The sequence below is a fragment of the Marmota marmota genome, unplaced genomic scaffold (assembly GCF_001458135.2).
Source record: "Marmota marmota marmota unplaced genomic scaffold, marMar, whole genome shotgun sequence".
Lineage (NCBI taxonomy): Eukaryota > Metazoa > Chordata > Mammalia > Rodentia > Sciuridae > Marmota > Marmota marmota.
In genome coordinates, this window is record NW_026000206.1 from 12,289,356 (window position 1) to 12,302,425 (window position 13,070).

General features: G+C 58.9%; 1 protein-coding gene and 1 non-coding gene across 2 annotated transcripts in view; one reads left to right on the plus strand and one right to left on the minus strand.

Annotated features, from left to right (window-relative positions):
- Positions 1–13,070, plus strand: part of Jakmip3 (Janus kinase and microtubule interacting protein 3) — a 65,238-nt gene that overhangs the window by 27,310 nt on the left and 24,858 nt on the right. The window contains exons 7-8 of the mRNA XM_048791456.1: positions 1–400; positions 12,773–12,988. Coding sequence (XP_048647413.1) covers positions 1–400; positions 12,773–12,988 — 616 coding nt within the window. The remainder of the gene's footprint in view (positions 401–12,772; positions 12,989–13,070) is intronic.
- Positions 8,693–8,765, minus strand: Trnap-ugg. The gene has a single exon. It is a non-coding gene; the product is annotated as a tRNA-Pro (tRNA).

Consider the following 13,070-nt stretch of genomic DNA (forward strand, 5'->3'; position numbering starts at 1 on the left):
GCTGCACGAGGAGAAGACGCAGGAGCTGCAGGCGCTGCGCGAGGCGCTGCTGCGGCAGCACCAGGCCGAGCTGCTGCGGGTCGTCAAGATCAAGGACAGCGAGAACCAGCGGCTGCAGGCGCTGCTCAACGCCCTGCGCGACGGCACCCCCGACAAGGCCAAGACGGTGCTGCTGTGCGAGGCCAAGGAGGAGGCCAGGAAGGGCTTCGAGGTGGAGAAGGCCAAGATGCAGCAGGAGCTCTCGGAGCTCAGGGGCGCCAAGAGGCAGGTGGAGGAGGCGCTGACGCTGGTGACGCAGGCAGACAAGATCAAGGCCGCCGAGATCAGGAGCGTGTACCACCTGCACCAGGAGGAGATCAGCCGCATCAAGAAGGAGTGCGAGCGGGAGATCCGCAGGCTGGTACGCGGGCGGGCGCGGGCGGGCGGGCGAGGGCCCCGTGGGCGGGCGAGGGCCCCGGCAGGGGGCTCACACTCTGGGCCGTTTTCCCTCAGGACTGCAGAGATGTGAGCCTCCTAAGGACAGGACAGGCAAAGCCTCCCACCTGCCTGTCCGCTGACAGGGGCGCCTCCCGTTCCCCACCCGGGCAGGTGCAGGAAGTCTACGCTGACCTTCCCCATTCCCCTCCCACAAGGTTCCCCTTCTCAGGGTCCAGGTTGACTTGAAGCCAAACAGGACTCAGCGTGTTGATGGCGGGAGTCCCACCCGCCTTAGCTAGAGGGCTGTCAGAGTCACGGGACTCTTAGGATCAGAGAGGAAAGACCAGGAGGTCCCGGGCCACCTGTCGCTTCCCCTGGTGTGTGCACCTCTGGGGCAGTATGGCCAGTTTCACAGCTCAGTGTGGCAAGTGCTGGCAGCCCCTGGTGCATCCCAGTAGCTCTAGAGCCAGGGTCCACATGGCGGGCACCGGTCCAGTGGGTGTGCTCAGGGCCCAGGGCAAAGAAGCTGACAGGAACGTTCAGGGGCCGAGGGCCTGACCCTCCTCCCTGGCATCGGCTCGGTCATCTGGGGGAGATGGAGCTCCTCCCAGTCCTCCCAGGACCCAGAGCCCTGGGCACTAGCTGCCATTGAAGGGATGTGTGATCTTCCCTGACCAGGCACCAGGGCCACCCACCCCCTTCCCTGGCCCCTGGTTTCCAGAGGTGGCCTCGAGACTACACCACCATATGGAACTCCCTGGAGGGTTCAAGTCGTTCTCTGGACACAGGCAGAAAGAGGGCTGGGGGTCGGAGGGAAACACGGCTTCACCGCCGTGAACACATGGCCCCACGGGATCCTGGCCTGGAGGCCTCCCATTCCCGGGTGCTCCCGGCGGCAGCCCTCAGCAGCCCCAGAGCTCTCCCCACCTGCAGGAGCTGTGTGACCCCCGTGGCTTGCCTGCCCAGTGGAGGAAGGAGGTGGCTGCCCGACCCACATGACCTTCCATCTGCTGAGGTGGCTTGGAGGAGGCTGGTTCTTAACCAAGGCCCGTCCCTGTGTCCCCTGGCCCCTGATGTGGGCCCAGTCCCCACTCAGCTTGCCGCGCCTCCTGCCGATTCACCTGCACTTTCCCCAGACTCACGGCTGCCCGGCTCTGCTTCTCCCCTGCGGCCCCCCGCGGGTCTTCTCCCCTGCAGAGGTCCTCCTGCCCCTCACAGTGCTGCGTTCTTCACGGCCCCCAAGTGACACGGCCATGTCTGGACAGGAACTCATGGCGCACCCTAAGAGATCCTGGGGAACTTAGGAATGGACAGTCCACAGAGGCCTGGCAGTAGGACAGGACCATGGGGCGAGCGGCTCAGGACAGGACAGTCGTGGCAGGAAATGGTCCTCACCCATCGCCAGCTACCAGCCCAGCCAGGAGCCCCCAGGGTCACCCCACTCTGGTTTCCCTGCCTCCCATCCCAAAGCCAGTCAGTGGCCATTGGGGGGGGGGCGTAGGGGCCATCCTGCAGTGCAGACCAGCCTTCCCGGCACAGAGCCTGGCAGGGGTGGAGAGTAGACCCGGGGTGAAAGGGAACCCGTCGCCCAGCACTGGACCCACCCCCTTGGGCTGCAGCCCCTGTGGGGGTGTGAGGTCCCAGGCTCCCTGCCACCCGCAGTTGGGGTCACTTGTCTCTTTGCATGTTGCTTGTTGCCCTTGACTTTCTCTCTCGATTGCTTAGTTTTCTCTGTGCCTGTGTCACCGATCCGCCCCAGAATTCCCGATGGCAGAGTAGAGCTCCTCTCAGTGCAGTAGAAACACAGGGAAATCCTGTGCTTGCCTCTCTGGGGCGTCCTGGTGGGCTGTCTCCTGTCCCACCAGCTGTTCCCCTCCAGCCACCAGCCAGCTGCCTTCCTGACCCTTCGGGCCTGCCTGAGGCCCCACTCCTCCTCCCTCCAGCGGGAGCCCACGGCTTCCCCCTGCTGGGTCCACTTCTCCTTTGGTGGAACACTCTCTAGCTCCCTGGGACGTGGAGATGGGAGCTAGTCTCCTGAGACCTGGGTGTGAGCTCCCTTTACACAGCCAAGGCTCGCTGTTTGAACGGGATTTGGAATCACAGGGGGATGTCACCTCAGGACTTTGAAGCTGTTCCCTCCCTGTGCTCTTTCCCTCCTTTCTGAGCGTGCTCACCTGTAGCAGGCCATGTGCCAGAGCGACCGCGCCAGTGCTCACCCATGGCACCGGGAAGTCGGGAGCCTCCTGTGTGTGGATGCCCGTGTCCAGCCGGAAAAACCTGCGTCATTTTCTAGACCGTCTTCTTCCCCTTGGCCCTGTTGCCGAAAGTCCAGTCCTTGGCCCCATGCCAGTCCAGTCACGAGGACACTTTGAGAAAAACGCAAAAGAAGTTTTATTGCTTTGCTAGCAAAGGAGAAACAGGGGACTGCAGTCCCAGAGGCTGTGATCTGCCCTGAAGGGGGACCAGGTGATTCAAAGGCTGCAGTAGAGGTGTGCCCTGGAAGAGGGCGGGTGGAAATTCACTTAGTAATTTGGGAGGAGGAGAAGAACCATGCTCGTTTTAACAGAACCTCAGTGGCAGAGCAGCAAGGGCTACATTCAAAGCACAGAGTGGGTCCCTGTGCAGTCCCCCAGAGCCCCTGGTCAGGAGCTGGGCCTTTGAATTCCAACTCTCATTTTCTGGCTTTTCTCTCCACCCTGGGTTTTTGTTCTGCTTTCTAGGAAATGTCCTCGAGTTTGTCTTCTAACTTCTCTGTTTAGTTCTTCCTGTGGTCTTCGCCCCCCTATATCTAACTGTCAGGAATGTCTGCTCTCTGAGGTCTGCTGGGGCCATGTTCCCTTCTACTTCTGAGGCTGGTATGGCGTTTAAGGAGTCCCCTTCCGCTCCCGTCACTGTCTGCTTGCCTGGGGTCCCCCTGGCTTCCTCTGGCGGCTCCCGAGGTGCTTACCAAAGCCCCCAGGCCTTTCTAGCAGGCCTGGACAGGACCCCGAAATTCACATCAGAATGCACGTAGCTCTGAGCTGTCTCTTCACCTCCTTAAGGATGACATTTGGGACGTGAAGCTTTAGATTTAAGGTCCTCTAGTTGGTGCTCTTTTCCTTTAGGATTGGTGCCTGCTGTGTGCTGAGAAAAGCTTTTGTTGTGGAGTCGTGCCTCCTTAAACCTGTGCCGTTTAAGTGGGTTTAAGTAGGTCTTTGCCCACCTACCTGGTCCTCTGAGGCCTCTATGTCCTTCATATGAACCGTGATGGTCCTAACACAGGCCCCACCACAGCACACCACGTCCTCTGCTAGTGCTCTTGCACGGGTGGCTTTCAGATGTCCACCGCCAGCCCTCTGCAACCCCACCTGTTACAGCTCTGAGACGCCCTGATTTCCAGAGTGGCCAGTGTCCACTTGGCTCTTCTGCCTCAGGAGGACCCCGCTTCCTCTTGGCCCAGTGGACTTCCATACAAACTTCCTAAGTCAACGCTATTGGAAGCTGGGCGTGGTGGTGCATGCTTGCCTGGGGTCCCCCGGCAGGGAGGAATGGCAGTGCTGCCCCTGCCTGGGGTCAGGGCAGGAGGGACCTGGTGGGGACAGGAGCTCAGAGGCATTCTGGAGAAGTCTGTCGTGGAAGCTGCCCTGAGCAGGAGTTGAGGCCAGGGGTGGAGCAGAGACCGTGGCGGGAAGGGGTCTGAGGGTAAGCCTGGCTCAGAGAAGAGGCAGGGTGCAGTCGGCAGGGTGGGCGCAGGCAGCTGGCCAGGCCTTTACCCAGGGGCAGGACCAAAGCCTCCCCTGGGCCCTGCCAGGCAGCTGCAGTCAGAGGAAGGCTGTCCCCAGGTCCCAGGCCAGCCCTGCCCTGCTCACTTGCTCCACGAGGCATCTGGGCATCAAGGTCCTGCATCAGGCGAGCACTGGGCTCCTCGGGGGCTCTCTCCGGGGCAGGCCTTGGCTGCTGTGACATGACCATCTTAGTGCCTTTCAGGGCCAGGCAAGATGTCACCCTTCCTGTACCTACCTGCGCACAGGCTGGCCCCAGCCCTCGCCATCCTGGGGTGGCTCGAGGCCCAGCAGTCTCATGGCCAGGACCCCGTCAGCACCCAAGGGAGCAATGGCCCTGGGAGCCTTTCACCACCTGACATGGCCCCCTCCTGGGTCATCTGGTGTTGGGCCCCAAGTCGGGGTGTGTGAACACAGGCCCTGGCCCCAGGAGGGGCAGCACTCCAGCCTGGCCTCTGGGCTGCCGCCGAGGCAGGAGAGCCCGGGAGTCCTGCCACAGCCCGGGCACGAGGGCAGAGCACAGTGCACTAAGCTCCATGTCCCCCCGGGGGGCAGGGCTAACTGGGCTGGCGCAGGGAGGGGTGGGAGAAGGAGGTGACCACAAGGTCCTGGGGCTTTCGGCCCCTCCAGGCAGCTGGAGTGGGCTCCTGACTCCCAAAGCTGGTAGTGTCGCTTGAACTTCTGCCTCCCCACCTGGCCAGAAACGTTTTTCTGCTTTAATTTGGGTCTTTTTTGTTGACTGCCAAGGCTGTGGCACCTACAGCAGGTGCCCAGTGAGTATTTGGTGAAGGGGTGTCCCCCGGGGCCAGCTTGGCCCCGCCCACTGTCGGAGCGGCAGGGCCTCGGTCGAACGGACCCAAAGTGCTGCCTGGAGTGTGGCTGAGAGAAGCCGAGTGGAGAGAAAGGAGGCAGGCAGGTGGGACGTGGCCAGCAGGGACCTCCGGACAGGCACCCAGGGCAGGGCTGGGTGTGGGGGCCGCGCCCTGGGGCTGCTGGCGTGTGCGAGGCTCCTGCTGGGCAGGCCAGCCTATCCAGGTCAGCGACACCCCACCCTGCCCAGAGGTCTGTGGGGACCGAGGGGTCAGGGCTGCTTCTCCACCCCTGGGGGAGCTGAAGTGCCCCAGATGGGGTTCTGGACACAGCCCTGAGGTCACGACCTCCCTGGCGTGGCCTGCCATTCTTGGGCCCTGGGGCCTGTGCTGCTCAGCCCCCACGACGGCACAGAAGCCCCTGAGCTGATTCCCGTCCTACTCAGAGCTCCCGCAGACGCCAGGTCCCTGGGAGCTTCAGAGACCCCACAGCCGCAGGGGCTGGCCAGCTGCACCCAGAGTCCTCCATGAGCGCAGGCAGGGTGACTGCTCACCCCCACCCACCACCCCTGGAGCTTAAGCCTGTGACACAGTGAGGACAAGGCTGTGCTGGGGACCTGGGGGCACACATGCATCTGTGCAGTGTTGTTCCTGAACCTGGGGAGTTTGCTGGGCACACAATGACCGCACACTCCGTGCATTTGCTGAAGTACAAGCAGCTATTGTTACAAATTCTATAAAGAATCACAGGCAGAAAGCAATCTCCTCTTTCTCCTAAGAATCTGTGATTTATCGTATCCCCCGTCCTCCCGGTGATAAGACAGCTAGCTAATGTGAACCTGGTGCGCAGCAGTGATCCCCCCAAGGACAACTATGGAGACCAGTTTGTCCCCAGGTGCCGCTGCTGGGGGTGGGTGGCTCTCCTTGCCTTTCCAGTATGGTCTTCAGGCAGTGGCCAGGTATGTGCTATGGTCCTCTCTGTCCCGGGGACCCAGGCAGAGTCTGGCCCAAGTTCCTTCTCAAACATGGTGCCTCCAGACGCAGCAGCAGCTGAGTGCTGCTCCTGATCTCCGACCACAAGTCCCAGCCCCCACGGCTGGATGCCACACTCCTGGCTGGTTTACTTGCTCCTGGGGAACAGAGTTTGCCGAGTCAGGTGTCCTGAGCTGGCTAGGCGAGGAGGGTCCCAGGTTAAGGCCTCCCCAAGGAGTACCCGTCTGCTGGTGTCAGGCCCCAGGGGGCCACTGAGGCTTCTGCCTGGGACACCCTGGGGAAAATCGAGAGCTTTTGAAAATCTCTGTGCTCCGGGTGCTCAGGACATACTGAACCCGAGGGTGAGGCCTAGGAGCAGGATTAGATCATCCTCTCTGTGGAAGCCGAGGACACAACTCCAAAGGAGATGCCGGTGAGCTTTGGCAGTGTCACCTGTGTCACCACCACCATGGAACACACCAGCCAAGGCCCCCGGCTGTCGCAGCTTGGCCTGCCCTCGCCTGGCCCAGAGCCAGAGCCACACCCCGCAGCGGCTTGCAGGGATCATCTGTGTCTGTCTCTTCTTCTGTGAAGGGTGCTCGAGCTGTCCCGGCCTGGGCTGTTGGAGCACTCCTGTCATCCTGGGGTGGCCGCAGGTCTCCTGTCTGCCACCCATTGCCGCGGGGGCATGCCGGGCTGTAGGTAGATAAGTGACCAGCAGAGAGGACTCTGCAGTTCCCAGGATGGTGGACGGCATCCCACCCGCCTCCCGAGGGCAGGCTCCCCTGTCCCGCTGGTCCCCAAGAAGAGCGCACCATCCTGCAGGCCCTGTGATGCCTTCGTCCCCTAGCCGGCCCATTTCTGGCTGGAACATGAGGAGCCTCTGGGGTGAAAGGCCTCTGTTGGGTGTGCCCGGCCTGTGAGTGACCCAACATCCCTTGACATCGAGGAAGTCCAGTTTCCCAGATCCCTTCAACTGCATGTGCCTCCTGTTTAAAATCCTCTGTCACCCAGGGTCACAGAGCTCCCCTGCATGGTCTTCTGGGCGCGTTACCGTTCTTTTCTCAAGGTTCGGTTCTGTGATCCACCTGCGTCAGCCTTTGTGAACGGTGTGTGGTAGGGGCAGGCGTCCCTGACCTGCCGGGTGAATGCCCAGCTGTTACAGGACCCTGTTTGGAAAGACTGTCCTTTCCCCGCAGAATCAGAGCTGCACTGGTGTCAGCTGCACTGGTATCACACAACTGCACCCGCGGGTGGGTCGGTTCTGATGGTCCGGTTCTGTGGGCTGCTCTTTCTACCTGCACCTGGCGCACAGGTGGTGGCTTTCCAGGTTTGTTCTTTCTGCTGCTCAAGACTGTTTAACTTTCCATATACAGTTTAGACCAGCTTAACACGGACCCCTGATCCTCCTCTATCCCAGTTAGCCGTTTTACCTGAGCCCTGGGCGCAAGAGCCCCGTCACAGCCCTTGCTCAGCCCATTTGCCCGACTCTTTCTCCGTTAGTGCACGTGTTTCACTTGTACCCATGATGAACACCTCAGAGAAACGGTCTCCGGGCTCCTGTGAGCTGTCCACCGTCTTCCCTGTGCCCTCAGGTCTTGCTCCTGGCTTTCCTCTGGGACCTTTGCCCAGGGCCTGTGAGACCCTGCTTGGACTTCCTTGCTGTGGGGTGGGTCCACTGGGGCTTCTCGCAAGGTGTCTTTGTTTGCCCTCCTGTCCGAAGCCAGCTCCCAGCAACCCTGGATGCTGCCCTGGTGTCCCCTGAGGAGCAGCTCTGCTCCTGCAGTCAGCCACAGGACAGTGTCCTTCCTGTCGGCCCGCGAGACGCTCTCGGTCTCCACCAGTGTCACCATGATGCTACATGTGTTTTTCTTTCCTCTTTTTTTGGGGGGGCGGTGGCCAAGCTTCTGGAACATGAAGCAATGTCTTTCTCCAAAGGTGGGGACCCCTGACCATTACTTAGTCACTGATTTCTTGTTTCTTTTGTCCAGCCTACTTTTAAAACTTAGAAATTAATTTTTAATTTTAGAAATGTTTGAATTCTGTTGTCTGTTTAATTATTTTTGATAGATTCTAATTCTTATTTGAATTACTGTCTTTATCCATTTTCTTCCTCTATGAGAAAAATCTTTTAATGTGTAGTCATATTGATTATTTTTAGTGTACAACTCACAACGATTTTTAAAGTTCTTATTTGCTGACCCAATATTCCAACCATCTTGGGTCTACTTCCGCTAATCACGATTATTTCTAAGTTCTAATTGGAGAACTCTGGTTATCTCTGGTCTGCTTCTATTGACTGTTTTATCTCCGTTCTTGGTTGCTTTTTCATGACTCTTCACCAGTCTTGTAATTTTCTGTTGTGTTTTGACACTGTGGGTGATGTGTCGTAGGGTCTATGGTCATTTTCCAAAGAATGTTGAGGTATGTCCTGGCAGATGGTTAGATCAGCAGCGGAGTACTTGGATCTTGTGAGGTCTGGCTGAGGCTTTGGTGTGTTAGGGTAGATCCTCGTCAGCCCTGTCTTCTCTCACAGCCGAGTCCTTATCACAGGACATTGTCCTGGCTTTGCAGCGTGGCCTTTCTGGGTTTCTGCTGAAGGCCTGGAGTGCTCACCAGGTCTTCGACTCGGTCCGGGATTGAATTGAGTCTCCCCAGCACCATGCCACCCCTTACATTTCTGCTCACGCTGCAGATTCTCAGAAAGTGTTTTCTTTCTTTCTTTTTCTTTTTTGGCGGTGCTGGGGATTGAACCCAGGGCCTTATGCAGCCAAGGCAAGCACTCTACCAACTGAGCTACATCCCCTGCCCTGTCAGGAAGGGTTTCTACAAGGCCCCCAGGGGTCTTGCCTTACACGTGCAAGCTTAGAGTTGGCCATGGGTCCGAGGGAGTCTACTCAGCTGTTGGAGCTACTTTCCTGCCACCTCCTTGTCCCCAGTACCTGATGATCTGGGTCCCAGCAGCTGATCTGGGTTTCCTGTCCCAAGAAGCTTCTCCTTTCTGCTTGGCTCTGTTTCCCAGGTAAGAGGCAGAGAGAATGCCTCTGGGGAATCAGGGAGGGCTCTCCTCACCTGCCCCCTGGCTCTGGCACCTGCCCTGTCTGGTTGATTTTGTTAACTCCTAGAGTTGCTCATTGCATCAGGTGGGTCTGTTGCCAATGACTCCATCATGTCTGAAACCAGAATTTTCTGACCATCAATATTTTTTTGAAAGCTTCCTGGATGGTTCTAGTGGGAGACCAGGTTTGGGAGCCACTATTCTCAACAGGTTGGCAGATTACCCCAGGTTGTGGGGGACTTTGGCATTCTCTTTATAGCAAAAATTCCTGGGAATTAATTCTCAGACATGGAACAGATCTTGGTGCATCTCTGGGACATTGGGGACATGGGCTCATCACCTCGGGCTGGAGCCATATTCTCGTTATACCAACTCTCAGCCCCCTCTGGGAGTGCAAGAGGCTGAAGCACCTGTTTATTCAGTCTTCGCCTGGGACTGTCCAGCCAACCCCTCTGCGCCTGTGCTTTCTGGGCCAAACCTTGGATAGTACCAGACTCTCTGTCTCAGCTGGGTGTATTTCTTCCCAGGTCCCCTCCTAATCTCAGCCCTGACGTCCAGGGTGACGAGCCTCCTTCCGGCTCTGTTCTTCTCATTAGGCCCTTCCAGTACCCTTTCTCTGGGAAAATGAGCCCCACATGGAAAACACACTAGGTTCTTCCTCTTCTCCAACACACCCACTGGTGAGCGACAACCTTCTCTAAAGCACAAGACACATATGTGTTCAGGTTACCTGTGGAGAGTTTGTAGGCAGGAAGGTCCCCCAAGATGCAGATCCTCTGAAGAAGAAGGTGGGGTGAGGCACCACTGTTATAGGTGAGGGCCTACTGTCTAGGCCAGGAGGCTTTTGGGGACCAGACTCCTACCCTTTGCTAAGGACACTTGGTGTGGGGTCAGACAGGCGCCACTGGTGGCTCAGGCAGGTGCCTGGTTTGGCTCTGAAGCACGGTCAGTGCAGTCAGCCCAGGAGGGGAGAGCCCCAGCTGGGTTGGTGATGTGTCTGGACAGGCAAGTACTCATTGGTCACTGAGGGCACACGTGTGCAGGGGGCTCAGCACTGCAGGGCATGGCTGCCTCGTGTCAGGGGCCTCACCATTGGCAAGCGAGCTCAGGAAGGGCTACCTTCCCCCCACTCCAGCTACCGGCTCTAGTTCTATACTTGGGGGGTGTCCAGGGATCCGCTGTCCACAGGGGCCCAGGGCGATGGCCAGTGATCCGCTATCCACAGGGCCCAGGAGGCTCTGATGCTGAGCTCCCCAGGGCCACCTGCTAAGAAGCACTGTGCTCTGAGCTTGAAGGGGAGGGTGGGTTAGGTGAGGAGGGTGGGTTAGGTGAAGAGGGCCCTTTCTCTCCTGGGCGAGGACCATCCTCCCCACTCAGACCCTTCTGCACACCCCTACCCTGGGGACCTGCCATCACAAGGAACCTCTACTGGTTTCCAGATGCCCACTGCACCTGGGAGGGAGGGACAGTGTGGGGTGCTGGGTTGGCAGAGGTGACTCAGAGGGCAGTCAACAGACTCAGTAAGAATCTGGACTGTTTTCTTATCCTGGGAGGCGTTTCTCTCCTGGGAACCAGGAGATCTGATCTTGTTTATGACCAACTCTGGTAGAAGTGAGGAGACAGATGGGACAGGGGCAGGAGAGGACACTGGGTGATTTAGAACTTCTGTAGCATCTAGACAAGACTGTGTGGTGGGGGACCAACTCATCTGGTTACCAGAACTCCCCATTTTCAGTTTGGAGGTCTGGGTCTGGGGAGCCCTCAGTCCTGGGCTTGGTGGGGGCTCTTTGCATGGGTGTGGGTGGGGTAGGGTCTGGGCACTGCCTTCTGGTCTCCACAGCCTGCAGGAGGGAAGGGGCAGCTGCAGCTCAGCACATCAGAGACAGCATGTCAGAGCCTCAGCCTGCATGACGGACACGGGGTCATCTCCTTGCAGGAAGACAACCACGCATGCAGTGTGGGTCTGCATGTGGGCAGCAGGCCCCTGGGTCCTATGCTGTCTGCTGCAGCTCCCTGGGCTGGGGGTGGGTGTGGTGCCCGTGTTTGAACATGTCGCTGGGCTGGAAGAAGCCCTCTGTGAGTGAGGGGAGCCACCAGTTCCACGGAGCATCTTAATTAGGCTGGGCCAGGCCCCCCGCAGAAGCAGACCTCACTGGAGCAGAAGACGTAGATACGCATGTTCAGGGCTGAGCAAGCTTGGCTCGAGACCTGCAGCTTTGGGAGACCCCTCTGGTACCCCCTGGTAAGCATCGTGTGCCTGTGAGACAGCGCTGTCCCACATTCCTTGATGGGGCATCTTAGCGCTTCCCACGGGCAGTCGCCTACCCTGCGGCCTGGTGAGCTGGCAGACAGGTCTGCCCTTTGCCCACCTTGCCCCTCAGGCCAGGAGGCTGCAGAGACACTCCCTCTCCTGTTTCTGTAAACGCTGGCGTGTGGGTGCCAGGCCGCAGGCACAGCCGCTCGTTAACAAGATTTTCCTGTCCCCGGCCTCTTTGTCTCCCTGATTACTGAGCTTCCTCCTCCTGCACCGCCACATGCTCCAGGAAATGGGAATCTGGCCGTTAAGGCCTCTTTTCCTCTGTTCTGCTCCTGGCTTGTCTGAATTTGTGATCTGGGCCGATGAGATGCCTCTTCTGTTTCTACGCAGACTTCAGCAGGTGGCTGACCCAGCCAGATGCCCTGCTCTGCTCAGTCATTTGAAAATAATGTTTTAAACCCAAGACATCATCTTATAAGTCTAGTGCCATCTACATTGGGTCCCACCTTCCACCTGGACCCAGCATGTTCCTGGGGCAGCTCGGGTGAAGGCCTCAGGGTCAGCTGGTGGCCATGTCCAGGGGGTTTCTTGCTGCTATTTGTAGGGTGGGCTCAAAGAATGCTGCTCCTTGGGGAATGTAGGGAGGGCTTCGGACCCTCCCAGCAGATGGGACCTGAGCGGGTCAGACCTCCTGGAGCCTGCCTGTCCAGATGCCGCCCACCCCCAGCCTCAGCCTTCAGTGGGATTCATAGGAAACAGCTTTTCCTGCAAACGGCTGTGAGCACGCCACGTCGCTCCCGCACGGAGCACAGAGATCCAGGACGGAACAGGGCTGGCCTCCCACACACCACCCAGCCCTCCCTAGCTTGTGGCCTCTCTGGGATGGTGAGCGAGTCCAGGGTGGCAGACTGCCCTGAGAGCTCTCAGGCCAGGGCTCCTACCTACCTACATGGCCACCCTCTCCCTGACCTTTTCCTATTTGTACCAGGGTCTTCACGCAGGGGCGCTTAACCACTGAGCTACATCCCCAGCCCGTTTTGTGTTTTGTTTTGAGTCAGGGTCTTTCCAAACACCCTCTCCCATCGTACCCTCCTACTGGCAGGTGTGTGTGAGTCGGGCATAACCCTGCTCCGCTCAAAGCACAGAGGGAGGCAGGGGCAGGAGGTGGCTCCACTAACCTGCCAGGTAGGCCCATCCCTGTGGACACATAGGACAGCAGGGGACTGGAGTCTTGCTGGGAGACCCTGGCCTGGCACAGGGGGCACAGGGGCCAGAGCAGCTTGGGGCCAGCCAGCTGACCCCCGGAGGCCCTGGAAGGGCTGTGTGCAGCAGCCTGGGGAGTAAGCACCGGCTCTCGTCCAGGATGGTCTGTCTGAGCCTGAGACACTGGCAGGGCTGCCACTGTGGGGCCCCTGCTGATGCCAACCTGCCTGTTTCTATGGTAACTGCAGATCTGCACCCTGTCTGCGTGTGTGATTGTGTTCTGTTCTCCTTGTAGATGGAGGAGATGAAATTTAAAGACAGAGCAGTCTTCGTGCTGGAGAGAGAGTTAGGGGTCCAAGCCGGGCAAGCCCAGAGGCTGCAGCTGCAGAAAGAGGCTCTAGATGAGCAGCTTGCCCAGGCCAAAGAGGCCGAGCGGCACCCGGGCAGCCCCAGACGGGAACTTCCTCATGCAAGCGGTGCAGGAGACGCCTCAGACCACTCGGGAAGCCCTGTAAGCACCCCCGGGCCTCGCCCTGGCCCGATCTGAGTACAGACACACGGCCCTGCAGAGCTCCCTGGGGTGTCCGGAGCCC